The sequence below is a fragment of the Carettochelys insculpta genome, chromosome 16 (genome assembly GCF_033958435.1).
Source record: "Carettochelys insculpta isolate YL-2023 chromosome 16, ASM3395843v1, whole genome shotgun sequence".
Classification (NCBI taxonomy): Eukaryota; Metazoa; Chordata; order Testudines; family Carettochelyidae; genus Carettochelys; species Carettochelys insculpta.
Genome location: NC_134152.1, coordinates 28,968,453 through 28,989,845, shown reverse-complemented (window position 1 = coordinate 28,989,845; position 21,393 = coordinate 28,968,453). Strand labels below are relative to the sequence as shown.

Sequence of the window (21,393 nt, the reverse complement as noted above, 5' to 3'; positions counted from 1 at the left end):
AAATGAAGAGCGATTTGGTAACAGTGACTAGCCAAGCCAGCCTTCTGTTGACTGGTGCTTACCAGTGTTCCCTGTTAGCTGAGTACTTGAGTGGCTGCCCAGGAGAGATTCAGGTCGTACCCAGCTGATTAGCAGAGCATCTGCAGCCACCAACACTGAGCAGCGTGTGTTTCTGTTGGTGGTGTACATCCTCACATGCCTTGGTGCACATAATAAGATTTATTCTGCCAATGGATAGAAAAAAATTAGAGGGAACACTGATGCTCACCAAGCTTTCATTACAACATATCTTTGCTGCCACATTTCAGTTATAATGGGCAGCAACTACTGGAGCCGGGTTGGCTCAGGGTTACAGTATCTGATGATTCTGTTTTCCGTGCTCCTGTGTCTTCTCTCATTCTACTATTTTTGGGTTGTCCCTAGGCCGACTGTTGGACATCCTTCATACCAAGGGGCAAAGGGGCTATGTAGTTTTCTTAGAGAGCCTGGAGTTTTACTACCCTGAACTCTACAAACTTGTGACAGGGAAGGAGCCCACACGGAGATTTTCTACCATTGTCGGTGAGTAGGATCAGTCCCTGAGGAAATAAGGGCTGTGATTAAGACACAAGATTAGACTCTGAGGGTTTTTTTTTTTCAGGTGAGGAGTCTTGATGAGGCTTTTGTGATGAGTAATACTTCATTCCCACTCTCTAGTCTCATATGGCCTACCATCAGGCCTGCCAGAGGACACAAGGGAAAAAAGGGCAAATGCCCCAGGCCCTTTAAATTACCACTGGAGCCCCACATGGTGCACTGACGGCTGCCTGGCAGAAGCTAGCCTCATCAGCCCCTTCTGTCCATGGCCTCTCCCCTTCCAGGAACTCACAGCCCCTGCCCTTGCCCAGGGTGGGTGAGTCTGTCAGACACTCTGCCTACCATAGTCAGACCTGTCGGTGGAAGCAATATCTCTGATTGTGGGAGTGAATCTGAAGAGCTCCAGCTACCTGGTCTGCTTCCGTTTCTAGAACTATGGTCATTACAAGGTGCCTCAGGGAAAGAAACTGGGGACTAGAGTCTCAGTTACACTGCTGTGAGCCTGGAGTAGTTCTGTTACAGTGAATGCAGGTTCTCTGGATTAGCACCAGGGTAACTGAGGTCAGAAGCTAGTGCAGTGGGTGTATATGGACCTCCTCCACCAAGCTCAAGAAAGGTGAGCGCATGTGTGTGGATTCATCACTGTCATATATGTGCCTGGGTATTAGAGTGTATGTGAAGACTCAGTCAATGTGTTTGAGGCTTTGTCTACACTTAACCATTTAGTCACATGTGACCATGGCATGAGTGCGGGGGGAGAGGTCTCATGGCTCCCAGTATAGGAGCCTGGTTCCCTTTGGCACTTTGCAGTGTTGTAACCACCTAGCCAGGTGGAAGAGGTGGATGAGGCTTTTTTTAAACAACTAACAAAGTCAAGCAGGGCCCCAGATTTGGTGGTGATGGGGGACTTCAACTATCCAGATATATGTTGGGAAACTAATACAGCGGGGCACAGACTATCCAGTAAGTTCTTGGATTGTATTGGAGACAATTTTTTATTCCAACTTTTTATTCCAAAAGGTTGAAAAAGCTACCGGGGGGAAGCTGTTTTAGATTTGATTTTAACAAACAGGGAGGAACTGGTAGAGAACTTGAAGGTGGAAGGCAGCTTGGGTGAAAGTGATCATGAAATCATAGAGTTCACAATCCTAAGGAAGGGTAGAACAGAAAACAGGAAAATAGAGATAATGGATTTCAGGAGGGCAGATTTTGGTCAACTCAGAGAGCTGGTAGGTAAGGTCCCATGGGAAGCAAAACTGAGAGGAAAAACAGCTGAGGAGAGTTGGCAGTTTTTCAAAGGGACGTTATTAAGGGCCCAAAAGCAAGCTATCCTGCTGTGTAGGAAAGATAGAAAATATGGAAAAAGACTGCCTTGGCTTAACCAGGAGATCTTGCATGATCTCAAAATAAAAAAGGAATTGTATAAAAAATGGAAACAAGGAGAAATTACAAAGGATGAATATAGGCAAACAACACAAGAATGCAGGAGAAAGATTAGAAAGGCTAAGGCACAAAATGAGCTTAAACTAGCTTCAGGCATAAAGGGAAACAAGAAGGCTTTTTACAAATATATTAGAAACAAGAGGAAGACGAGGGACAGGGTAGGGCCATTGCTCAGTGAGGAGGGAGAAACAGTAACAGGGAACTTGGAAATGGCAGAGATGCTTAATGACTTCTTTGTTTCGGTCTTCACTGAGAAGTCTGATGAAGGAATGCTCAACATAGTGAATGCTAGTGGGAAAGGGGTAGGGTTAGAAGTTGAAATTAAAAAAGAACAAGTTAAAAATCACTTAGGAAAATTAGATGTCTGCAAGTCACCAGGGCCTGATGAAATACACCCTACAAGCAGCTGATAGAGGAGGTATCTGAGCCTTTATCTATCATCTTTGGAAAATCATGGGAGACAGGAGAGATTCCAGAAGACTGGAAAAGGGCACATATAGTGCCCATCTATAAAAAGGGGAATAAGAATAACCCAGGAAACTACAGGCCCGTCAGCTTAACTTCAGTGCCAAGAAAGATAATGGAGCAGGTAATTAAAGAAATCATCTGCAAGCACTTGGAAGGTGGTAAGGTAAAAGGAAACAGCCAGCATAGGTTTGTAAAGAATAAATCTTGTCAAACTAATCTGATAGCTTTCTTTGATAGGATAATGAGCCTTGTGGATAGGGGAGAAGCGGTAGATGTGGTATACCTAGACTTTAGTAAAGCATTTGATGCTGTCTCTCATTATATTCTTATGAAAAACTAGGCAAATACAATTTAGATGAGGCTACTATAAGGTGGGTGCATAACTGGCTGGATAACCGTACCCAGAGAGTAGTTCTTAATGGTTCTCAATCCTGCTGGGAAAGTATAAAAAGTGGGGTTCCGCAGGGGTCTGTGTTAGGACCGGTTCTGTTCAGTGTCTTCATCAATGATTTAGATATTGGCATAGAAAGTATGCTTATTAAGTTTGCAGATGATACCAAGTTGGGAGGGGTTGCAACAGCTGTGGAGGATAGGGTCATGATTCAAAATGATCTGGATAAATTGGAGAAATGGTCTGAGGTAAACAGGATGAAGTTTAATAAGGACAAATGCAAAATGCTCCACTTAGGAAGGAACAATCAGTTTCACACATACAGAATGGGGAGAGACTGTCCAGGAATGACTACAGCAGAAAGGGATCTAGGGATTATAGTGGACCACAAGCTAAATATGAGTGAACAGTGTGATGCTGTTGCAAAAAAAGCAAACATGATTCTGGGATGCATGATTAAAGGTCTAGAGAATGTGACCTATGAAGAAAGACTGAAACAACTGGGCTTGTTTAGTTTGGAAAAGAGAAGATTGAGGGGAGACATGATAGCGGTTTTCAGGTATCTAAAAGGGAGTCATAAGCAGGAAGGAGAAAACTTGTTCTCCTTGGCCTCTGAGGACAGAACAAGAGGCAATGGACTTAAACTGCAGCAAGGGAGGTTTAGGTTGGATATTAGGAAAAAGTTCCTAACTGTCAGGGCGGTCAAACAGTGGAATAAATTGCCAAGGGAGGTTGTGGAATCTCCATTGCTGGAGATATTTAAGAACAGGTTAGATAGATGTCTATCAGGGTTGGTTTAGATAGTACTTGGTCCTGCCATTGGGGCAGGGGGCTGGACTCGATGGCCTCTCGAGGTCCCTTCCGGTCTTAGTGTTCTATGATTCGATGCTGCAGGGATGTGGGGGGGCATTTTTACACACACACCCTAGAGGCAAAAAGTTACAAGCATTGTAAAGTGCCAGGCTAGACTTGACTTGAGTGTAAGTATGCATTGCATATGGTGTCCATATGTACTCTGAACATGTGCATGAATGAATATAAATGTGTTGTGACAGGGCGAGTCGAGGGGAGTAAGTACAGGAAAAGCAAGGCTGTGTTGAACTGCCAAACAGACAGAGTGGGAGCAGCTGGGGAGGAGGCTACCCTAAATCAAGTGGGGCCAGCTGGTCCCACTTAATACTGCCTTTAAAAGCCCTTTGCCCATGGGGAAGTAGGGGTGATTGAGGAGAGCATAGGAGGTGAGTGGTAAGAAGCAAGAGGAATTTTTCTAGGAACAGCAGAGGAGGGGAGGAGTTTTCAGCAGCAAGGGGCTGGAGCCCCTGTTGAGGTGGCCCTGAGATTTGATGTGAGGCCAGGCAGAACTGATCACCTGGCTGAACCGATCCAGGAGGGGGAACGTGCTGCTGCTGCCACTGACTGGAGGAGGTATGGGTGGTGGGGGGTTGTCTGGGGAAGTAGCCCAGGAAGAAGAGCTGCGATGTCCAGGGTGAGAAGAGCCCTTCCCCAGCAGTAGCAGCCACATAGGGTCACTGGGCCAGAACCTAGAATGAGTGGGTGGGGCCCGGATTCCCCCAGACCAGCATCCTACCCCCCATGGGGCCAGTGGACTGAACAGAGGCCCAGAGCCCAAGAATGAGGCTAGCCTTACCACACAATGTATGTGTCTGTGTCTAGTGACCCTATATATGATGGGGTGCATATATGTGTGATTGTGGTGTCTATATGTGGTATTTGTGCATCTGTTATTGAGCTTGATGGTGTGGGTGTATTGTGTATGTACACTGACTTCTGCTGTCTCAACATGGCCTGAACCCATGTTACTGTTAACCAGCTCCAGTACAACAGACTTTGGAGCTGATGGGCTGTTTGATTCTTTCCAGTGGAGGAGGGACATGAGGGCCTCACGCATTTCCTAATGAATGAAATCATTAAGCTACAGCAGCAAGTGAAGACAAAGGATATGCAGCGTTGTGAACTCTTAGCCAAATCCCGCCAGCTGGAGGATGAGCGGAAGCAGCTGAAATTGAACAATATGGAGTTGCTGACCTTCCAGGAGAGATACAACAAGATGAAAGAGGAAAGGAACAACTACAACGATGAGCTAATCAAGGTGAAGGATGAGAACTACAACCTGGCCATGAGATACGCTCAACTGAGTGAAGAGAAGAACATGGCTGTGATGAGAAGCCGGGACCTCCAGCTAGAGGTAAAAGATGCTGTGGATTGGTTTGGGTCAGTGGTATTTGCAGTTATGCTAACAGTGTGTAGAACTTCTACTTGCTTTGCTTAGCCAGGTTAGAGACTCAAGGCATAATGAAAGGTATACTGAGGTGATGTGCAATAGTGTAAGATTCTTTGTGGGTGGCACTTCTCGGCCTATGGGTGGAGGAAAATCCATGGTTTTCAGCATCAGTAATATATTGGAACAGCTACCCATGTATACACTAACATTTCATATCAAAACAAAAAGCAGTCAAGTAGCACTTTAAAGACTAGCAAAATAGTTTATTAGGTGAGCTTTCGTGGGACAGACCCACTTCTTCAGACCAGAACAGACTCAATATTTAAGACACAGAGAACCAAAAACAGTAAGCAAGGAGGACAAATCAGAAAAAGATTAGGGGCTCGTCTGCATACTTAATTCAATCTAATTCTTGATCTTCCCCCCCACCCCTCCACTCTCTGATAATCTTTTTCTGATTTGTCCTCCTTGCTTACTGTTTTTGGTTCTCTGTGTCTTAAATATTGAGTCTGTTCTGGTCTGGATATGGTCTGAAGAAGTGGGTCTGTCCCACGAAAGCTCACCTAATAAACTATTTTGCTAGTCTTTAAAGTGCTACTTGACTGCTTTTTGTTTTGATAGTGTATAGACTAGCACGGCTTCCTCTCTGTTACTGTTTAACATTTCATTGTGGATTATCCCTGGGCTCCAACATACCATGCTTGAGCAGTATTGAGCTGTTTTAAGCTTTGCGAATAGTCACCCCAAGAGCATGAAGACCCTGTTTGGCGTACTCTCCAGCAGAGAGGATGGGGGGTTTTAGCTCACTGTATGCCAAAGGCTTGAAGTATTTTGGATTTTTTTTTTTTTGTTTCTCTCTGGTTGTCATTGGAACCTGGGATGTCCTAGATTGACCAGCTGAAGCATCGGTTAAATAAGATGGAAGAGGAATGCAAGCTGGAGAGGAACCAGTCACTGAAGCTAAAGAATGACATTGAAAACCGGCCCAAGAAAGAACAGGTTCTGGAACTGGAGCGAGAGAATGAGATGATGAAGACCAAAATCCAAGAGTTACAGTCTGTCATTCAGGTAAGACAGAGGCAGCATTATGTACCGTACTCTTACTCCCTGCCTCAAAGTCAGTACCCACCCACCCACCTACCCATTATGCTGGGAAACGTGGTGGGGGAGTTGTGCCCTGCAAACTACAGTGAACCTGATCGTCACGTTTACAACGGCCAAGAAGCTGTACAGCCCCCAGCTTCCTGTGGAGTACCCCTATAAAACATATGCACAAGCCAAAGGAATTCTTAACTTAGTATAACCAGATGTGTGTGCAAGGCTGGAGCCTGCAAGGCACTGAACGTCTGCTCTGAGTTGCTGAGGTCCCTCAATTCCTGTTGAAATCAATGAGGTAAATTCTGGCTCTGCTGGAGTTGTTTTGTTCCAGCTCATCAATGCAAAATAACCTAGCTGGATCCCTGGGTGTAGGGCCTACATAGCCAGTTCTGTGCCATCACCCACCCTGGAGTAAGGGATCTGTCTGGGGAAAGGAGGCCAGGTCAGAATGTTTCTGTTCTCCTCAGTCATGAGCTACTGAGATGAACTCCTTGTGGGTTATTGCAGAAAACTGCTCTAACTTGCACTGGGGCTTCTACCAGCTATGGCCAGCTTCACATTTGGGGTAAAGGAAGATCAGAAAGGAGGGCACACCCACCTTGGCCCCCTTTTAACATGTGATGCTGTAAGCAGGGTTTGGCCAGACCTGAGGATCTATCTCAATGTGAGGGTGCTTAGCTCTTTGCAGGCAGAGAATTTCCTTTATAGAAAGACACCTTTTAAAGAGTCTCAACACCATGGTTTTGCCAGAGCACAGCTGTAGCTTTTCTAGAAGTGCCTAAACAGTCTTGTGGCCTGCCTACCCATAAATCACTGCACCACTATAGGCTTAAGGGAAGACACTACCTATGCTGCATAAGTAGTCCACCTCTCAGGGTATGTCTACACTTATGAGGAGGGCGGTTCTGACGCACTGCAATTGATCTGGAGATCGATTTTTGCTGCATCAGTGAAGACATAGCAAAATCAATCTCTCTGGGCTCGGCTGTCCACCCTGGTACTCCACACTGCTTTATGGAGTAAGGGCCATTGGCACAAGCCAAAAGAGCCCTGATCTACGCCAGGGAACAAAGTGGATCCTGATACGTCAGTTCTAGCTACACTAATGGCATGGCTGGAATTGCGCATCTGGGATCGACTTTATCCCTGGTGTAGACTGGCCTCAGAGAGGTGACAGGTAGGTCAATGAGAGAATTCTTCTGTCAACCTAGCATAGTTTGCACTGGCAATTAGGTCAGTTGATTCGTGTAACTTAAGAGTTCAGATTTTTTGCACCTTAAATGATGTAATCTTAGTGGCCGAATTCCTCATGTAGACCTGGCCTTAGTTTTCTGCAAGGTGTAGCATAAGCTCTTTTTTAAAACAAAAGAAAAAAAAAGTATCCTATCTAAGCTTACTTTGATATGTAGTCTCATCCCAAAGACTCTTGCTGTTAAAAAATTAATGTGATAATTACTCTTGACACTGAAGGAAATAATGAAGTAATCAATAAACAAAACACTTAGTTTAGAAATATGTATTTTATTTGGAAAACAAAGTACCAGTGGACTCTCCAATTTAGTGTAAGTATTTTTAAAATAAATTTGCATTTTCTTCCTTAAGCTTTTTGTCTTTGATTCCTGGTTTATATGATTATTTCTGGATGCAATTTATTTCTCCCACAGTAATCCTGTTAATTTTAATTCCTAAAGGGGGAAAAGCATTTCTGGACATTGTAGAAAATGAAGTAATTCTAGACAGGGGCATTGGTGAGTCTAGGCATGTGTTTAATATGCATTAAGCATAGTCATGCAAAGTCTGCATGATTTAAAAATTCCTCTGCATGTTTTCTTGTGCCATGCTCCTTGGCAAAAGGCAAATTCTGTGCTCAGTGTGAGCTGCAAAATAGATTTTAAATGCAGGGTTTGCAGCAAAGGAGCGGCTGCTCATTGTCCCTGCATCCAAAATGTATCAAATTATATCAGATCCAATAAAAACAACCCTTTTTTAGAGCTGTTCTGACAATGAGATGGGCTTTGTCCAGCTTTTAAGACGTTAATAAATATCCCTCCAATCTCCTACTTTCCCACTGCAATCCCTTGCTTGTTTTCTCTTTTTCTTCTACTGTCTGTTCCTTTTTATTCCCCCATGCCTCTGTTTCTCTCTGTTTTGTCTCCACCTCTCCTATATCTTTAAACCTTGTCTCCACAGGCTGGCAAACGTAGCTTGCCAGATTCAGACAAAGCCATCTTGGATATCTTGGAGCATGACCGTAAGGAAGCACTAGAGGACCGCCAGGAACTGGTGAACAAGATCTTTAATCTCCAGGAGGAGATCCGTCATGTGGAGGATCTGAGAGACAAGGTGAGAGGGAGACAGGACAGGGTGGGATCAAATCTTTGTCTTTGATCCCTGATTAAGATGGCCTATGGTACCTGCAAGTGGCTGCAGGTGGAGAAGTGTCATAGCAGTTTGTTTCAGTCCTCACTTTCAGTATTCCCTCTAATTTTTCCATGCAAGGGTGGAAAAAAAATTATTATATGCATCGAGACGTGCAGATGTGCACCACAATAGAAAAACTTCCTGACTGCTGTGGATCTCTCCTGGGGTGGGGTGGGGAAGCCCAAGTGCTCAGCTTACAGGGAACACTGCTCACTTCCCATCCTAAGCTAGTCGCATGAATCTGTCAAGGGTCATCCAGACAGGGCAGATGCAATGACTGCACACCAATTGATTTTTCACATAGACAACATTCACTGCTGTGGGGTGTACAACAGGACCTCATCACCATCAGTGTGGACAGCAGCCACCTAAACTTTCTCACAACCAGGCCTTTTCAGCATGGAGCAACACCGTTTTCATATGTTTCTATGTATTATGTCTGCAAATGTTTAGATTAGTGGGCGCCTCCCAATTGCTTTGATGTACTGCTTTTATTGAAGAGTCTGTGTCAATTGCAGTATCTTGAGGAGAAGGAAGATCTGGAATTAAAGTGCTCAACTCTGGGGAAAGACTGTGAGATGTACAAGCACCGTATGACCACGGTGATGATACAGCTGGAGGAGGTGGAGAAGGAGCGAGACCAGGTAGATGACATGTACAGGGTGGGGAAGTAACAATGAGAAATTGGATCTTCTCCTTTTCCATTTCTGTTCGGGAGCCATCTCTGGGAATTGAGGGTTGTTGGACCAAAAGTGTCACTACATTTGTTACATATAGAAGTTGCCATTAAAAACACATGCTAAATCGTGGTATTTGCAACACTGCTGTTATTTGCTAGTGTAAGCACAGGAAGAAATTTTGAGGTTCTGTGGCAGCTGCCAATGAGTGTTGAAACTTTAATGGCAGCATAGTAGATGGCTTATTAGTGTCGAAAGGTTTTTGGTTTGCTCTCTGAAATATTTTGATACCGCTGAAAAGTTGTCAGCTGCCATCATTTTCCTTAATCATATTCTGATAGTGCATAGAGATCCCAAACCTTGTGCTAGGAGCTGAACAACCACACAGTAAGAAACAGCCCCTGTTCCAGAGATGTACGATTCCTTCCTCTGCAGGCATTCCACTCCCGAGATGAGGCACAGACACAGTACTCGCAGTGTCTGATTGAGAAGGACAAGTACAGGAAGCAGATCCGGGAGCTGGAGGAGAAGAATGATGAGCTTCGGATAGAGGCAGTCCGGAAGGAGGCTTGCATTGTTAACCTGGAGTGCAAACTCCGGCGACTCTCTAAGGAGAACTGTCATGATCAGGTAGAGCCAGGAAGGACTAGCTGCACTCTTTTCTTTCGCCGCTCTCAGTTACAGCATGAGGGAGAGGGGGATGGGATTTTATTTTTATTTCCTCTGAGAGCAGCAATTCTAGCCTGAAAAAGAGAAGTTGAGGGAAGTCTCTCTTTTCTTCAACTTTACTGCTCTGAGAAGCACTCCAGGACTAAGGGGGTGGGGCCAGCGCTTGTCTGTGCCACCCATCAAGTCTCTCAAACTGGCCATTCACTTCTGCTGAGCCTTGGCACTAAATGAATGAAGAGGAAATGCAGAGGGCAGGTTGCTTGCCTACTGGAGAAGGTTCTAGGAGCTTCTTCTAATGAAGTTTGCAAACACGTAACCTGACAATGGTCTATGAATTAATACTAAAGAGGAACCAAAATTTCAGTGAATTTTAGTTGCAGTCTCTAGTCTGAGACCTGAACCACAGTTGGTTTGGTCCACAGCCAGCGTCTGAACCACTTGAACTGCAGAACACCATGACAGATGAACGTGCATGCCTCACTTGATCCAGAGGTAGTCTTGACAGAGGTACTAAAGGGAGGCCAGCAGGACTGATGCTAAGTTTGTGGCAGTAGCCTTTATCAAAAGGTCACTAAAATCTCTCTCTTATCTCTAGAGTTTACCAAGGAATCTTCCAGTTGCCATTATTTCCCAGACCTTTGGAGCACCTGGCCCCAAAGCCAATGGTCAGGAAGCAGATGATTCCTCTGCCTCTGAAGAGTCACCAGAAGACAATAAATTCTTCCTCTTTGATCAGTCTCGACTTAAAAGAAGAATGAACCTAAAGGGAATCCAGGTGTGTGCCAATCTGAGGCCAGCTCTGTGTAGTTTGGATGGGTTGTGGAGGAGATAGAGTCAGGCCTTGTTGGAAAGAGGCAATCAGGCTTCACAGAACACACTGGCCCACCCTTTCAAAAGGGGCATGCCACTGTGGTTGAGCAAAATGAGGTGCTGATTTGCATATTCAGTGTCTGATTTGTATAATGGAAGCCACTCACCATTCCAGAAGTACTGTTTTCGAAAGCCAAAACAGCCATGTAGATGGGGTTCCTTAGAAAGGGGTGATACACGGCTGTTTGGGCTTTAGAAAATAGCACTGCTGGACTGGTTAGCGGCTGCCATTATGCAAATGAGGCACTGAAATGAACATGAGGTGCTGATTTGCATATTTTGATCAGCTGCGTTTGTATTCCCCTTTCGAAAGGGAAGGGCAGTGCAGACATGGCCTTAGGGTGTGTCTACACAGCAAAGTTATTTCAAAATAACGTTGTGAGCGTCTACACAATGCAACCGCTATTTTGAAACAATTTTGAAATAGGGGCTGTGTAGACAGGGAATAGAGCCTTTTCCAAAAAAAGCCATACTGTGTCCAATGGCTCTATTTCAACATAGGCTCTAATGGGTGTAGACACTCTATTTTGAAATAGCTGAGGACTATTTTGAAATGCATTTTGTGTGTAGCAGCGTTATTTCGAAAATAGCTGTTCCGGAAAATGTCTTTTGAAATAGCTTATTTTGAAACAATACCCTTACTGCCCATTTTTCCTCCTCCTCTCTGCTCTCTGTACTCATGCTGCTCATTAATAGTCACACAGTGGCTTAAATAAACTGAATCTTTGCCTCCTTAATACTAGTGAAATAAGTACAACTTGAAAATTGACGTAATGCCCTAAATCTAGCACATGGCTAGTGGAATGACTGGTGGAAAATACAGCTCTGCTGGAAAAGCACCGCCTGGAAGGAACTATAGGGAGAAATGAACAAAATCTGTAGCAAAATTACCTCCCTAATTCAGAATTACATGAAGCTTGGTCTACTCGTCAAGCATAGCCTACTTGTTCCATGACTGCAGTCCTTGACTTCCTGGACTGCTGGGCTGACTGCAACTGCCACCGCATGCATGAATTGCACAAAATGACCATTTAAGATTAGTATAGAATGTATGAGCTGCTCTTTCACTTTGTCCTACCTGGATTCTCTCTGCTCTTCCTTCCCTTTCTGACCTCTGGCTGTCTGTATTGCCAGCAGCAGTAGAAGTCCATTTTCAACTTTTACCTGATGATGGGAGACTTCCTAGATGAGTAGCCTGTTGAAACCAGTCACAATAGACCCATTTCCTCTTTTTTCATCCCTCTGCCAAATATGGGAACTGCAATGAATAGTGTTTAAATAACTCTTCTCCAAGCCCTACTTGTTGAGGGCACATAGGTTCTGCAGCATGACAGTGCAGGGGGTAGGAGAGGAGGTGTCTGTTTTACAATGAATGTGACACATACGCTGAGTTTGGCTTGATTTCTGTCCTCTTTCTTTCAGCTACCACGAGCTAAATCCCCCGTCCATTCAAGTAAAGCGTCAGATTTTCAAGGTCAGAGAATACTGTTGTCCCTCTTGCCTGTCTCAGTCTGTCTCATCTAGTCCATCTGCATCAGTTATTCTAACTAAAATGCCAACTGGGTGAACTCCGAGCTAGACTTGAGAGACCTCTGCAGCAGTCGTCTTGCGCAGTAAATAATGATGATCATCATTTCAAATTGAGAGGCTGTCTGATCATTCGTTCCATCCAAGGTTGCTCTTAGACTCCTCTGTCCTGTCCCACAGACAGGCTCTGCTATCTAGCTACTTGTATGTTTCATCTTTTATCTAATTACAATTTAAAATGGGACAAAATTAGACCTACCTTAAAGAACATGATAATAGTCTTCCATCTCTAAATAGTGGTGGAACCTTTGATTTGAAAAGGCTTCGACGTAATGGATCATCTAAACAGTCCTGTTGTCTCTTGGCAAGCTGGATTCCGTTTTTAACTCTTATCCCCTGCTGATAGGTGTTGACATATCCATGAGTTATACATAGTCTCACTGAATTACTATGAGCATCCTGGCTGTCTGACGTTTTTTAGTGCTCTCCATATAACAAACAGATACTTCACAAAAAGAAACAATAGGGGCTGGCAGTATGTGTTATTTGTTGTGTGCAGACAGTATGCTCCGTGCTCTGCAAAAGGTAGAGGAAGACAGTCACTGCCCCATGCAGCCTGCGTATTAAGCAGACACTCAGTAGAGTTCATAGCATGTTCAAGGAGCAAATTGCCACCCCTGGAGCAGACGACCAGAATCAGCTCATTTAAGTTTTCATATAAACAAGACATTTCTTTAATTATATATATTATTTTTGCAGTGTCCGTCCATCTGTCTGTCTGGGTAAGGTTCTACCATGTTCTCTCTCTCTCTCTCACTCACTCACTCACTCACTCACTCTCCCCCCCCCCACACACACACACTGTGCCAGCCCCACCAGCAGAGCCCCGTTCTTTCCCCTCTCCCACCCCCCACGCCATGCCATCCCCAGCTCCTTCCCTGGCCAGTGCGAGTCCTGGCCCAGCACTGTCCCCTGGCCAGTTTGGTGCCCAGCCCAGCCTCCCCAGTAGAGATGCCCCCCACACACACTGTGCTAGCCCCAGTCCCCTTGGCTAGCAATTGGCCTGGCCTAGACCCACCCCTCGCCCAACAAAGCCTGCTCTTCACTGTGCCTGCCTCTCCCATGCCCAGCCCCCCTACAGAGACCCCACACACACTGTGCCAGCCTCCAACGGAGCTCCTCCCCTGGCCAGCACTAGGTCTGGCCCATACACTTTTGATGTGTATTGCAACATGTTTCTGTCTAGAACTTTCTTCTAGCCTATCTCCCCCTTGCAACCAGGCCTCTAGTTGGTGGATTAAAGTTCATGAACCTCACCAGAAAACCATGTTTTAAAGCGGGGGTGGAATGAGGGGCAGGGTGCTCCCCAGATGTGTGTGCATTTTGCTGCTGTAGTGCATCAACCAACAGGATATGGAGGAAAGGGATCAGAAGGCTCATCAATCTCCTATTCAGTAAAGAGACTGAAGGGGCAGACAGTAGCCTGAAGGGGCGGATAATCTGACCTGTTGCTGGGCGTTGGGACTCTGTGCTAGCGTTTATACTGAAGTAAATCTAACGGGAAATATCTCTGATGTCTGTCTCCCTCTCTGCCTTCGTCTCTGTCATCTGTGAGCACAGCAGTCAGAGCCCAGGATGAAGATGGGGCTGATGGCAGCAGCAGCAGCTTCACAGACACCATCTCCTCCAATCCTCTTTCCATCGCTAACTCAGTCAGCAACTGTGAAGCTGGCAAAATTGTAAGGAGCCTTTGGGCGCCCCTTGTTTGTCTTTGACCTTCCCTCAAATGTGATTCAGCGCTCCCACGGCCCAGCACGAGCAGCCCAGCGGTGATCAATCTCAGGGTCCTGTCAGTAGCTCCCTAATCCTTTTACCAGCACTTTATTAGAACCATGTTATTAACCTTTCCCAGAATCACATAACTGGCTTATGTTTATTTAAAGATATTTCGACAGGACTTTGCAGAGTATTAACAACCTCTCCGTATCGCGTCTCTCCATTTAACACTTAGTGTGGGCGGGAGAGGCGTTTCTACACAGGCTGTTTTGTCATTGATTTTTAGTGGAACATTTGAAATTCCATTGGCGTTTCTCATGCCCTTCATGTCCATAAGCAACAGTGGGTCAAAGAAGGGGCACAGCTAGCAGCTGGTAATTTCTGCACACACACTAACTAATCCATTTCTGAAGTAGCCCCATAATCTCCCAAGGCAGACATGCCATTATACACAATGTGAGCACTGACACACCAGGTGTAGTTAAAGAAAATGATCTTGCCGAGTGCTAATAAAAGACCTGAAGAGCAAGACACCTTGTCAGAGTGCTGTAAGAAATGTTGGCCCCAGCAAATTAAAAACTATACCCCAGAATAGCCAGTGGGGGACCCTTTGCTGCTCCTAATAAATTCAGCTACCTTTGTAGGGATACCCTGGGGAATGTTGGTCAGATACACTGATGAATTATGCTGCCTTGATTACAAAGCAGTTTGCAATAGTTTATGAGGTTAGTTTATTTAGACATGTATTTTTCCTTCTTTTTCTGTATCCCCTAGTGCATATTGACAATGCACCATGTGTCCCACTTAACAGGATTAAAGTTAAAACTGCAGTGATTCAGTCCCTTGCATTGCCCCGTACAGGGGGGCTGGCAGCCAATGTAGGCCCTGGGGCAAGGTAGGAGGGAGGCCTGGCTCTTCACTCCCAGAATGGGCAGAGCCAAGGGTGAAAGGGGTGGGGTCTAGGGTACTCGGTCCTTGGTGCAGCTGGACTGTGGTGCTGGGGGCCCCTTCCGCCTATCCTTCCCCTTCCCTTAGAGCTGCGCAGAGTGGTAGAATAGCGCCACTGTGCCATTTCAAAGGGGCTTGGGCACACACACAAAACAGTTGGGAACATACAGGTAAGAGCTCGTGTATGTGGGACTGTGTGCTTGGAATGAGTTTGTCCCAGTTGTCCATATTAAGTGGAGAGCTCTAGCAGTACGGTATCTGACCTAAATGCTGATGGAGAGCTTGAAAAGGAGCAATGGAAATAATACTCAACATAGATTCTCTTTCTTTCTTCTTTTAAATAAAAGCAAACCCTGAGAAATCGAAACCACAGTATCATGTCCACCACCCCAGAACCTCCAGGAAATGACTCAATTGTCCGACGTTGCAAAGAAGATACTCCACATTGCACGTAGGTAGCCATGTCAGTGAAAGATGTGTAGGAAATGCTGTCAAAGCTATGGAACTAACTTTTAGTCCTTCCCAAGGGCACCAGTCAGGCAACCCTAACCCTAACCCTAACCCTTTTCCTTTTCCTTTTCCTGGGTGGAAACTTATGGTCTAACCATACTCAGACTGGATGCTTGGGCTGCAGCCCCCTGGTCAGAATTGGATTAACTCTTCTAGGGGCCAAGGACTATTAGATTTTGTGGGGCCCTGTAGGTTTTGGGATGGGGTGATATTGAGAATTTCAGAATGCAGGAGAAGGCTGTGGATTGAGGCGGGGGGGAAGTCGGGTGTGGGAGCGGGGGTTCAGGGAAGAAGATGGGGATGAATTTCTAAGGTCTGAGAGGGAGCTCAGGGCAGGATGGTGGAGGCGCAGCTGCTGGTTCTGGGCAGGAGTTAAGGTGCAAGAAGGGACTCGAAGCTGGTGCTGGAGGTTGGCTTGTGGGGTCTGGGTGGAAATTAGACGTGGGAGCGGTTAGGGCAGGAGGTGGGGGTGCAGATCTGAGATGGAATTAGGATGACGGAGGAGGCTCTGGGCAAGGGGTTGGGGTGGGGTGCAGAATCTGGGCAGGAGTTAGAGTGCATAAAGGGGTCAGGGCAGGGAGACTAGGGCAGGGGGTTCCAGGGTGGGTTGCTTACCTGGTGGCACAGACCCTGCAGAGGGCAGGAGCAAGTGGCTCTGCATGCTGCCCAGTGCTCACTTGCAGGGACCACCCTCCCTACTCCCTCCCATGCAGCTCCCATTGCTTGTGATTCCTAACCAATGGGAGTAGCAAGGGGAGGAGCCTGCAGGTGAGGGAAGTGTGTGAACAGAGTTTCCAGCTTTTGCAGCACCAGCGCAGCAGGTGGCAGGAGGAACAGGGGCAGGTGGAGTCACATCCTTCCCCTTCTCCACTGACTGGTGGGAATGGTCTGGAAGGTGTAGTGGCTGTAACCCAGGGCCCCAGGCTAAGGGAGTCTCTGCAAACATCTGCACTTTTGTTACCCTGGAGATCTTTTTGCAGGCCACCCACACCCTGCACCTTAGAAAAGCAGGACTGTCTGGTTGAAAACCCGATGACTGGCCTTCCTATGCATAGCTATCATTACACCTTTGAAAACTCCCCTCAGCCCAGTTCTCCCCTTCTCTGGCAGGGAAAACAGATTGACCGACCTGCAGTTTCACATGTTTGCCAGGCTGTTGCTTTCCACTGATATTCTGTGAGCAGCCTCTCCTTGATCCCCACAAGACCTTTTCTAGGATCTCTGAGGTTCTGATCTCTCGGATCCCAAGCTTTACTCTTGAGAACAGTAATTCATTCTAGTCTGGATGGAGCCAGTTAGGGAGCATTCCTGACAAACGCTTATCTATGTTATTGTTTCACCAGTCCTGCTTGGTTCCTTTAATCAAGCTCTGCAGGAAGTAGGCCCATATAAGCAAACACAGAGAATTCTGCAAAATGTTCATAACAAACAGTACAGCTACTTCCCAGTTCATCATAATTGCTGATGTGCAATTTGAGTTCAGACTTCTCTAGGCAAAGGAAAAAAGCAGAAGTCCTGGGATCTAACCTCGATGTGCATTTGTATTGGATTGTAGCACCCAACTGCTATTACTGTTGTCACGCTAAATATTGGTCTTTTGTTAGGACATGTAAAACACTTGTGTTAAGGACACGCCATGAGAACTTTTTTAAAACTTTACTTTTGTTGTTCTTATGTAAAATATAAACACCTAATGCAACAAATATATATAAAATGCACACACAGGATGGAAATATCGTATGAATTACACAATTTAATGTTCATTATTTGTAAAACCTGGATGAAACAAACAAACCAACAAAGAAACACAGACCTGAACCCACAGAGGTCATGCAGGACATCATTTGTTAAAGTGACTAAATAAATAAGTGAGAACATAACCTATGAATATTAGGAACTAATATGTACTAATGTGTGCAATAATTTCACGTGTGACCAGATATCCTCAGATTTTTTCCAAAGATTTCTGTTAGACAGAGTCAGGTTTTTTCCATTAATGGAGCAGCAGAGAGCTCTCAGACTCAGTCTGTGTAAGAGGGATGAGTCACAGATTTCCATTTTCTCAAAGTACATCCTTTTGGCTACTAAAATAGTTACTGCAATCCATTCCTTAACGTTAACTTGTAATCCCAATTCATCCAGCACTCCTAAAATCCGCAGAAATTTTGCAAAGCAAAAAAATACAGAAGTTAAGGTTCTTACTAAAATGTTACCTTTAGCACACTGCACATAGGTAACTTTGTTCCTATTTTTCATCTTAAAATGTAGTGTATTACTTTTTATTGGTTCATTGCATGCTTACTTTAAAAAGTGCAACGTGGCTGAATTAATGTTACTGTAGGTAGGTAATTTTTCACATTTTGTGACTCTTTTCGGTGTAAGTGTACACTCTTTATGTTGAGGGACCAGAGGGTTTCATGTGACAGCTGCTTTTATTAAGGGGAGAGAATAAGCAATTGCCAGTGATTTGGTAACATTAATACATAAATGGTCCCAAAGAGGTTCTGAAGTTCACGCCTTATTGAGGTAAATAGGGTGGAAGAGGAAGCAGAGCTCGTCTCTTTGAGACAGTTTTCAGCATGGTTGAATTAAGAGGAAAGCAGCCCATCTGTGTACAAAGTGTTGACTGTGTGTCAGTGTGTGAAAAGGATAGACATTTAGGCCACTCAATGGGGATGCTCCAGTTTTTGTGACAGCTCGGGTCTAATTTTCAGCAGATCAGAGCCCTGGTACATTTGAAGTCAAAAGGAGCAGAGGAGCTCTGCATCTCTTAAAATCAGAACCAACATATCTCAACCTGCGCATCAACAATCAGTGCCCACTTTTTCATATGGAAGCTTAACATTTGCAGAGTGCAGTGAAAACTATAATATTGTAAAATCTTGGTGTTTGCCATGTGTGCAAGCCTTTGGACCCATGAGTGGTTCTGGTTCCAGATGTTAAATCTTGGGAGAGTGGGGGAGTAGTGTTTGTATTTGACAGAGAGAAATACTTACATATTCCCTTCATGAAAGTTGACTCAGCAGAATATCTTGTTTCTCTGACAAGACAGAGAAATCTGCATGGAGTCCAGCAAAGTAGAGGTGTAGTCTTTTTCTGCTGAGTCAAAAACTTTTACAGATGTCCCTGGAGCATGCTCCAAAGTAATTTTTCAATAGCTTACAACTTTATGATTAGCCTGCCAAGCTCTTTTCAAACTTGTTCATTTCATGGACATACTGAAAAAAAAGTACTATTTACATGCCAAGTCTCGGGTTTCACAGTTCAGCTGTTTTTGAGTTATTTTTGTGAAAGTGAAATGAGGCAATTTATTATGGGGGGGCCATGGGGGCGAAGTAGTTGGGTTTATTTCTCCCTGCAGGATCATATCACTTTAAAACAGTTGAATTGATTCTCCCCAAACTTTCTGCAAAAATTCTGCTTTTACCTTGGGTCACGTGGAGAAAATATCAGCCTCATCGACAAGAATGGAGGGGGACAGAGGATATTCTTTTTAACTGATTTTCAGCATTAACTGGAACATTTGCTCTGATCAGGCTGCTTTAGCTATTTAACCAATTAGAGCATTCAATTGGCTGAACATTGTTGTGATAACTGGGCCTACAAACTTGCTTTCATTTTGAGTTCAACAGCGAAAAGTGAATGAATGTTCATAAAATGTCCGAGTAACCTATTGGGGGAGAAAAGATGCAGCAGGGAGACAGAGTGAATTAGTCTAAACAGAAGGGCCTGCTAATGTAATTCAAGGACTGTTAAGATCATTCTGGGTAAACAAGAGAAGTGTGGGACCAGAAATTAATGACCCTAAGTGGATGTATTGAAAATTAGGCCCAATTGCTGGACAAATTAATGCAGAAGTTGGCTGTCGCACCCATCATTCCCTTTTGAGATCCTTAAGATAGTTTGGGGGTGGCAAGGTCATCTGGCTACTGTAAAGCTAGCTGATTAAAAGATAGGAGCAAGCGTCATCTCAGTGGCTACCCCTCCCATCTCCTGGGATCCAAAATGTTTGCTATACAGGCCTGAGAGATGTCTTCACTGGGCCAATGGAGAGGGGCCAGATGATATCACTGTCTTCACTGGCTCCAGCTAATGCCAATGGCATGCTGGATGAGAGACTTTGTACTCCTCCTGTATGTCCTTGTCCCTTTCCTACCTTATTTCTTCTTTTTTAATATCCCTCTCCTTTTCCTTCTGTCTAATGAGAATGTGATTTCGGCAGCCAAGGCTATGGTTTGCAACACCGCTGTAAGCCCTTTCCCAAAAACCAGCTCATGCCATGCCCCTAAATAGGCTGATGCTGGGGCCAGTTTTCCAAATCTTGGAGTGACTGTAACAACCATAGTTGTTTCTAGCAGAGAGGCAGAAAATCAGAGTCAACACCAGAAATGGAAGCCTCATTGTTTTCACTCTTGGCTGATCTTTTCTCATTTATTCCCTCTAAATAAAACAACATTTCTTTGGGGACCAACCTCTGTGGGTCTTCCTTATGATGAGCAGCATTTTATTCCGGCCTCAGACCCTGTGAAGTCTTACCTATTGTGGAGGGAAGAGCCTGTTCAGAAACAGTAAGGGAATTGGTGGCTTTTGGTTTTTATTTTTAGTGAAGAGGTCAGCAAGACCTGAAGTGGCTAATATTTCGTCACATTGCCTGCTCCAACTTCCACTGAAAGGATATTGGGTGGGGATGATGGGTGTGGAGTGTGAGGTGCTGAATGTAGCCTGGTACACCTAGAGATTCCTCTCGATTTCACCTGACAGTAAAAGGTCCCTCAGGAAAACCTGTGCAGCTGTTATAATACTCAAGTGCACTTCAAAGTCCTCACCAAAACAAGTAATTTTTATTGCTCTTTTTGAAGCCCTTCCTTTGCATTTTGGACCCAGTGAGGAACAAAGCACACTGCAGTCTAAAGCAGGTCTTCTGTGTGCCCTGTATCAAAGTGTTCAAAAGAAGAACTGAAATAATAAGTGAAGATCAAACAGATCGGGCCACTAGAGACCACAGCTTCCTTCCACCTGTCAGAACCTTTGTTACCTCTCTGTTAACACTTCTTCCTTCTGAAACTTCCTGCTGCGTCCCACGCCTCTCTCTCCTCCACAGGTGTCTCTAGATAATGTTTTTTATGCAGCCTTGCTGCTTCTTCCTTGTCTCACACGTCTGCAAATCTTAGTCTGTTGGCATTGTCCTGCTGTTTCATGTGCCACCTCCAAATCCCTCCTCCATCACAGAGCTTCCTCTGCCAGAGCCAACTGATGCCTGCTGAATATTGAAAAGTGAAGTTTCCCTCTGACACACTTTGTTTTTAAATTGCAGCCTGGCCGAAGAGGACAATGACAGCTTTGGCTGTGATACTTTGGAACTAGATGGTAAGTGATGGCGGGGCGGGGGGGGGCGTGGAAGCAGGGGGGTACCAATCCACAGCTCTGAGCCATGACTATGGCTCCTTAACTCACCAAGCTCAGATGCTACTGACGAGCCCCTAGGTTCACATATAGGTTTGGCGGAAGGAAGATACGTGGTATGTACTGACTTTCCATTATCACAGAGCTGGGCTAGGAGAGGGGTACTTACTGTTTACTAGCCTCTGTCAATGTAGCAAGGACTGTCACTCTTGTGTGGGCCTCCACAGTCACAGTCAACGCTGTAAATGATGATCTTAAATGGAGTTACAAAGGGTGCGATCCATAGTCTACACAGACTGAAGGATGTCTAGTCGTAGTACTAGCCTCTGTCAACCCAGGTAGCACGTCAGCAAGGATATGAAGGTCTCTCACCT

General features: G+C 45.1%; 1 protein-coding gene across 3 annotated transcripts in view; it reads left to right on the top strand.

The window, feature by feature from the left end:
* CARD11 (caspase recruitment domain family member 11) overlaps positions 1-21,393 on the top strand; it is an 82,491-nt gene that overhangs the window by 40,950 nt on the left and 20,148 nt on the right. For 2 of the 3 annotated variants that reach the window (XM_075010429.1, XM_075010430.1), the window contains exons 4-14: positions 424-561; positions 4,759-5,084; positions 6,009-6,188; positions 8,409-8,561; positions 9,158-9,283; positions 9,752-9,946; positions 10,581-10,760; positions 12,278-12,329; positions 14,003-14,121; positions 15,454-15,557; positions 20,931-20,983. In XM_075010429.1, the coding sequence (XP_074866530.1) occupies positions 424-561; positions 4,759-5,084; positions 6,009-6,188; positions 8,409-8,561; positions 9,158-9,283; positions 9,752-9,946; positions 10,581-10,760; positions 12,278-12,329; positions 14,003-14,121; positions 15,454-15,557; positions 20,931-20,983 (1,626 nt within the window). The remainder of the gene's footprint in view (positions 1-423; positions 562-4,758; positions 5,085-6,008; positions 6,189-8,408; positions 8,562-9,157; positions 9,284-9,751; positions 9,947-10,580; positions 10,761-12,277; positions 12,330-14,002; positions 14,122-15,453; positions 15,558-20,930; positions 20,984-21,393) is intronic. The other variant, XM_075010431.1, reaches the window with a different exon arrangement.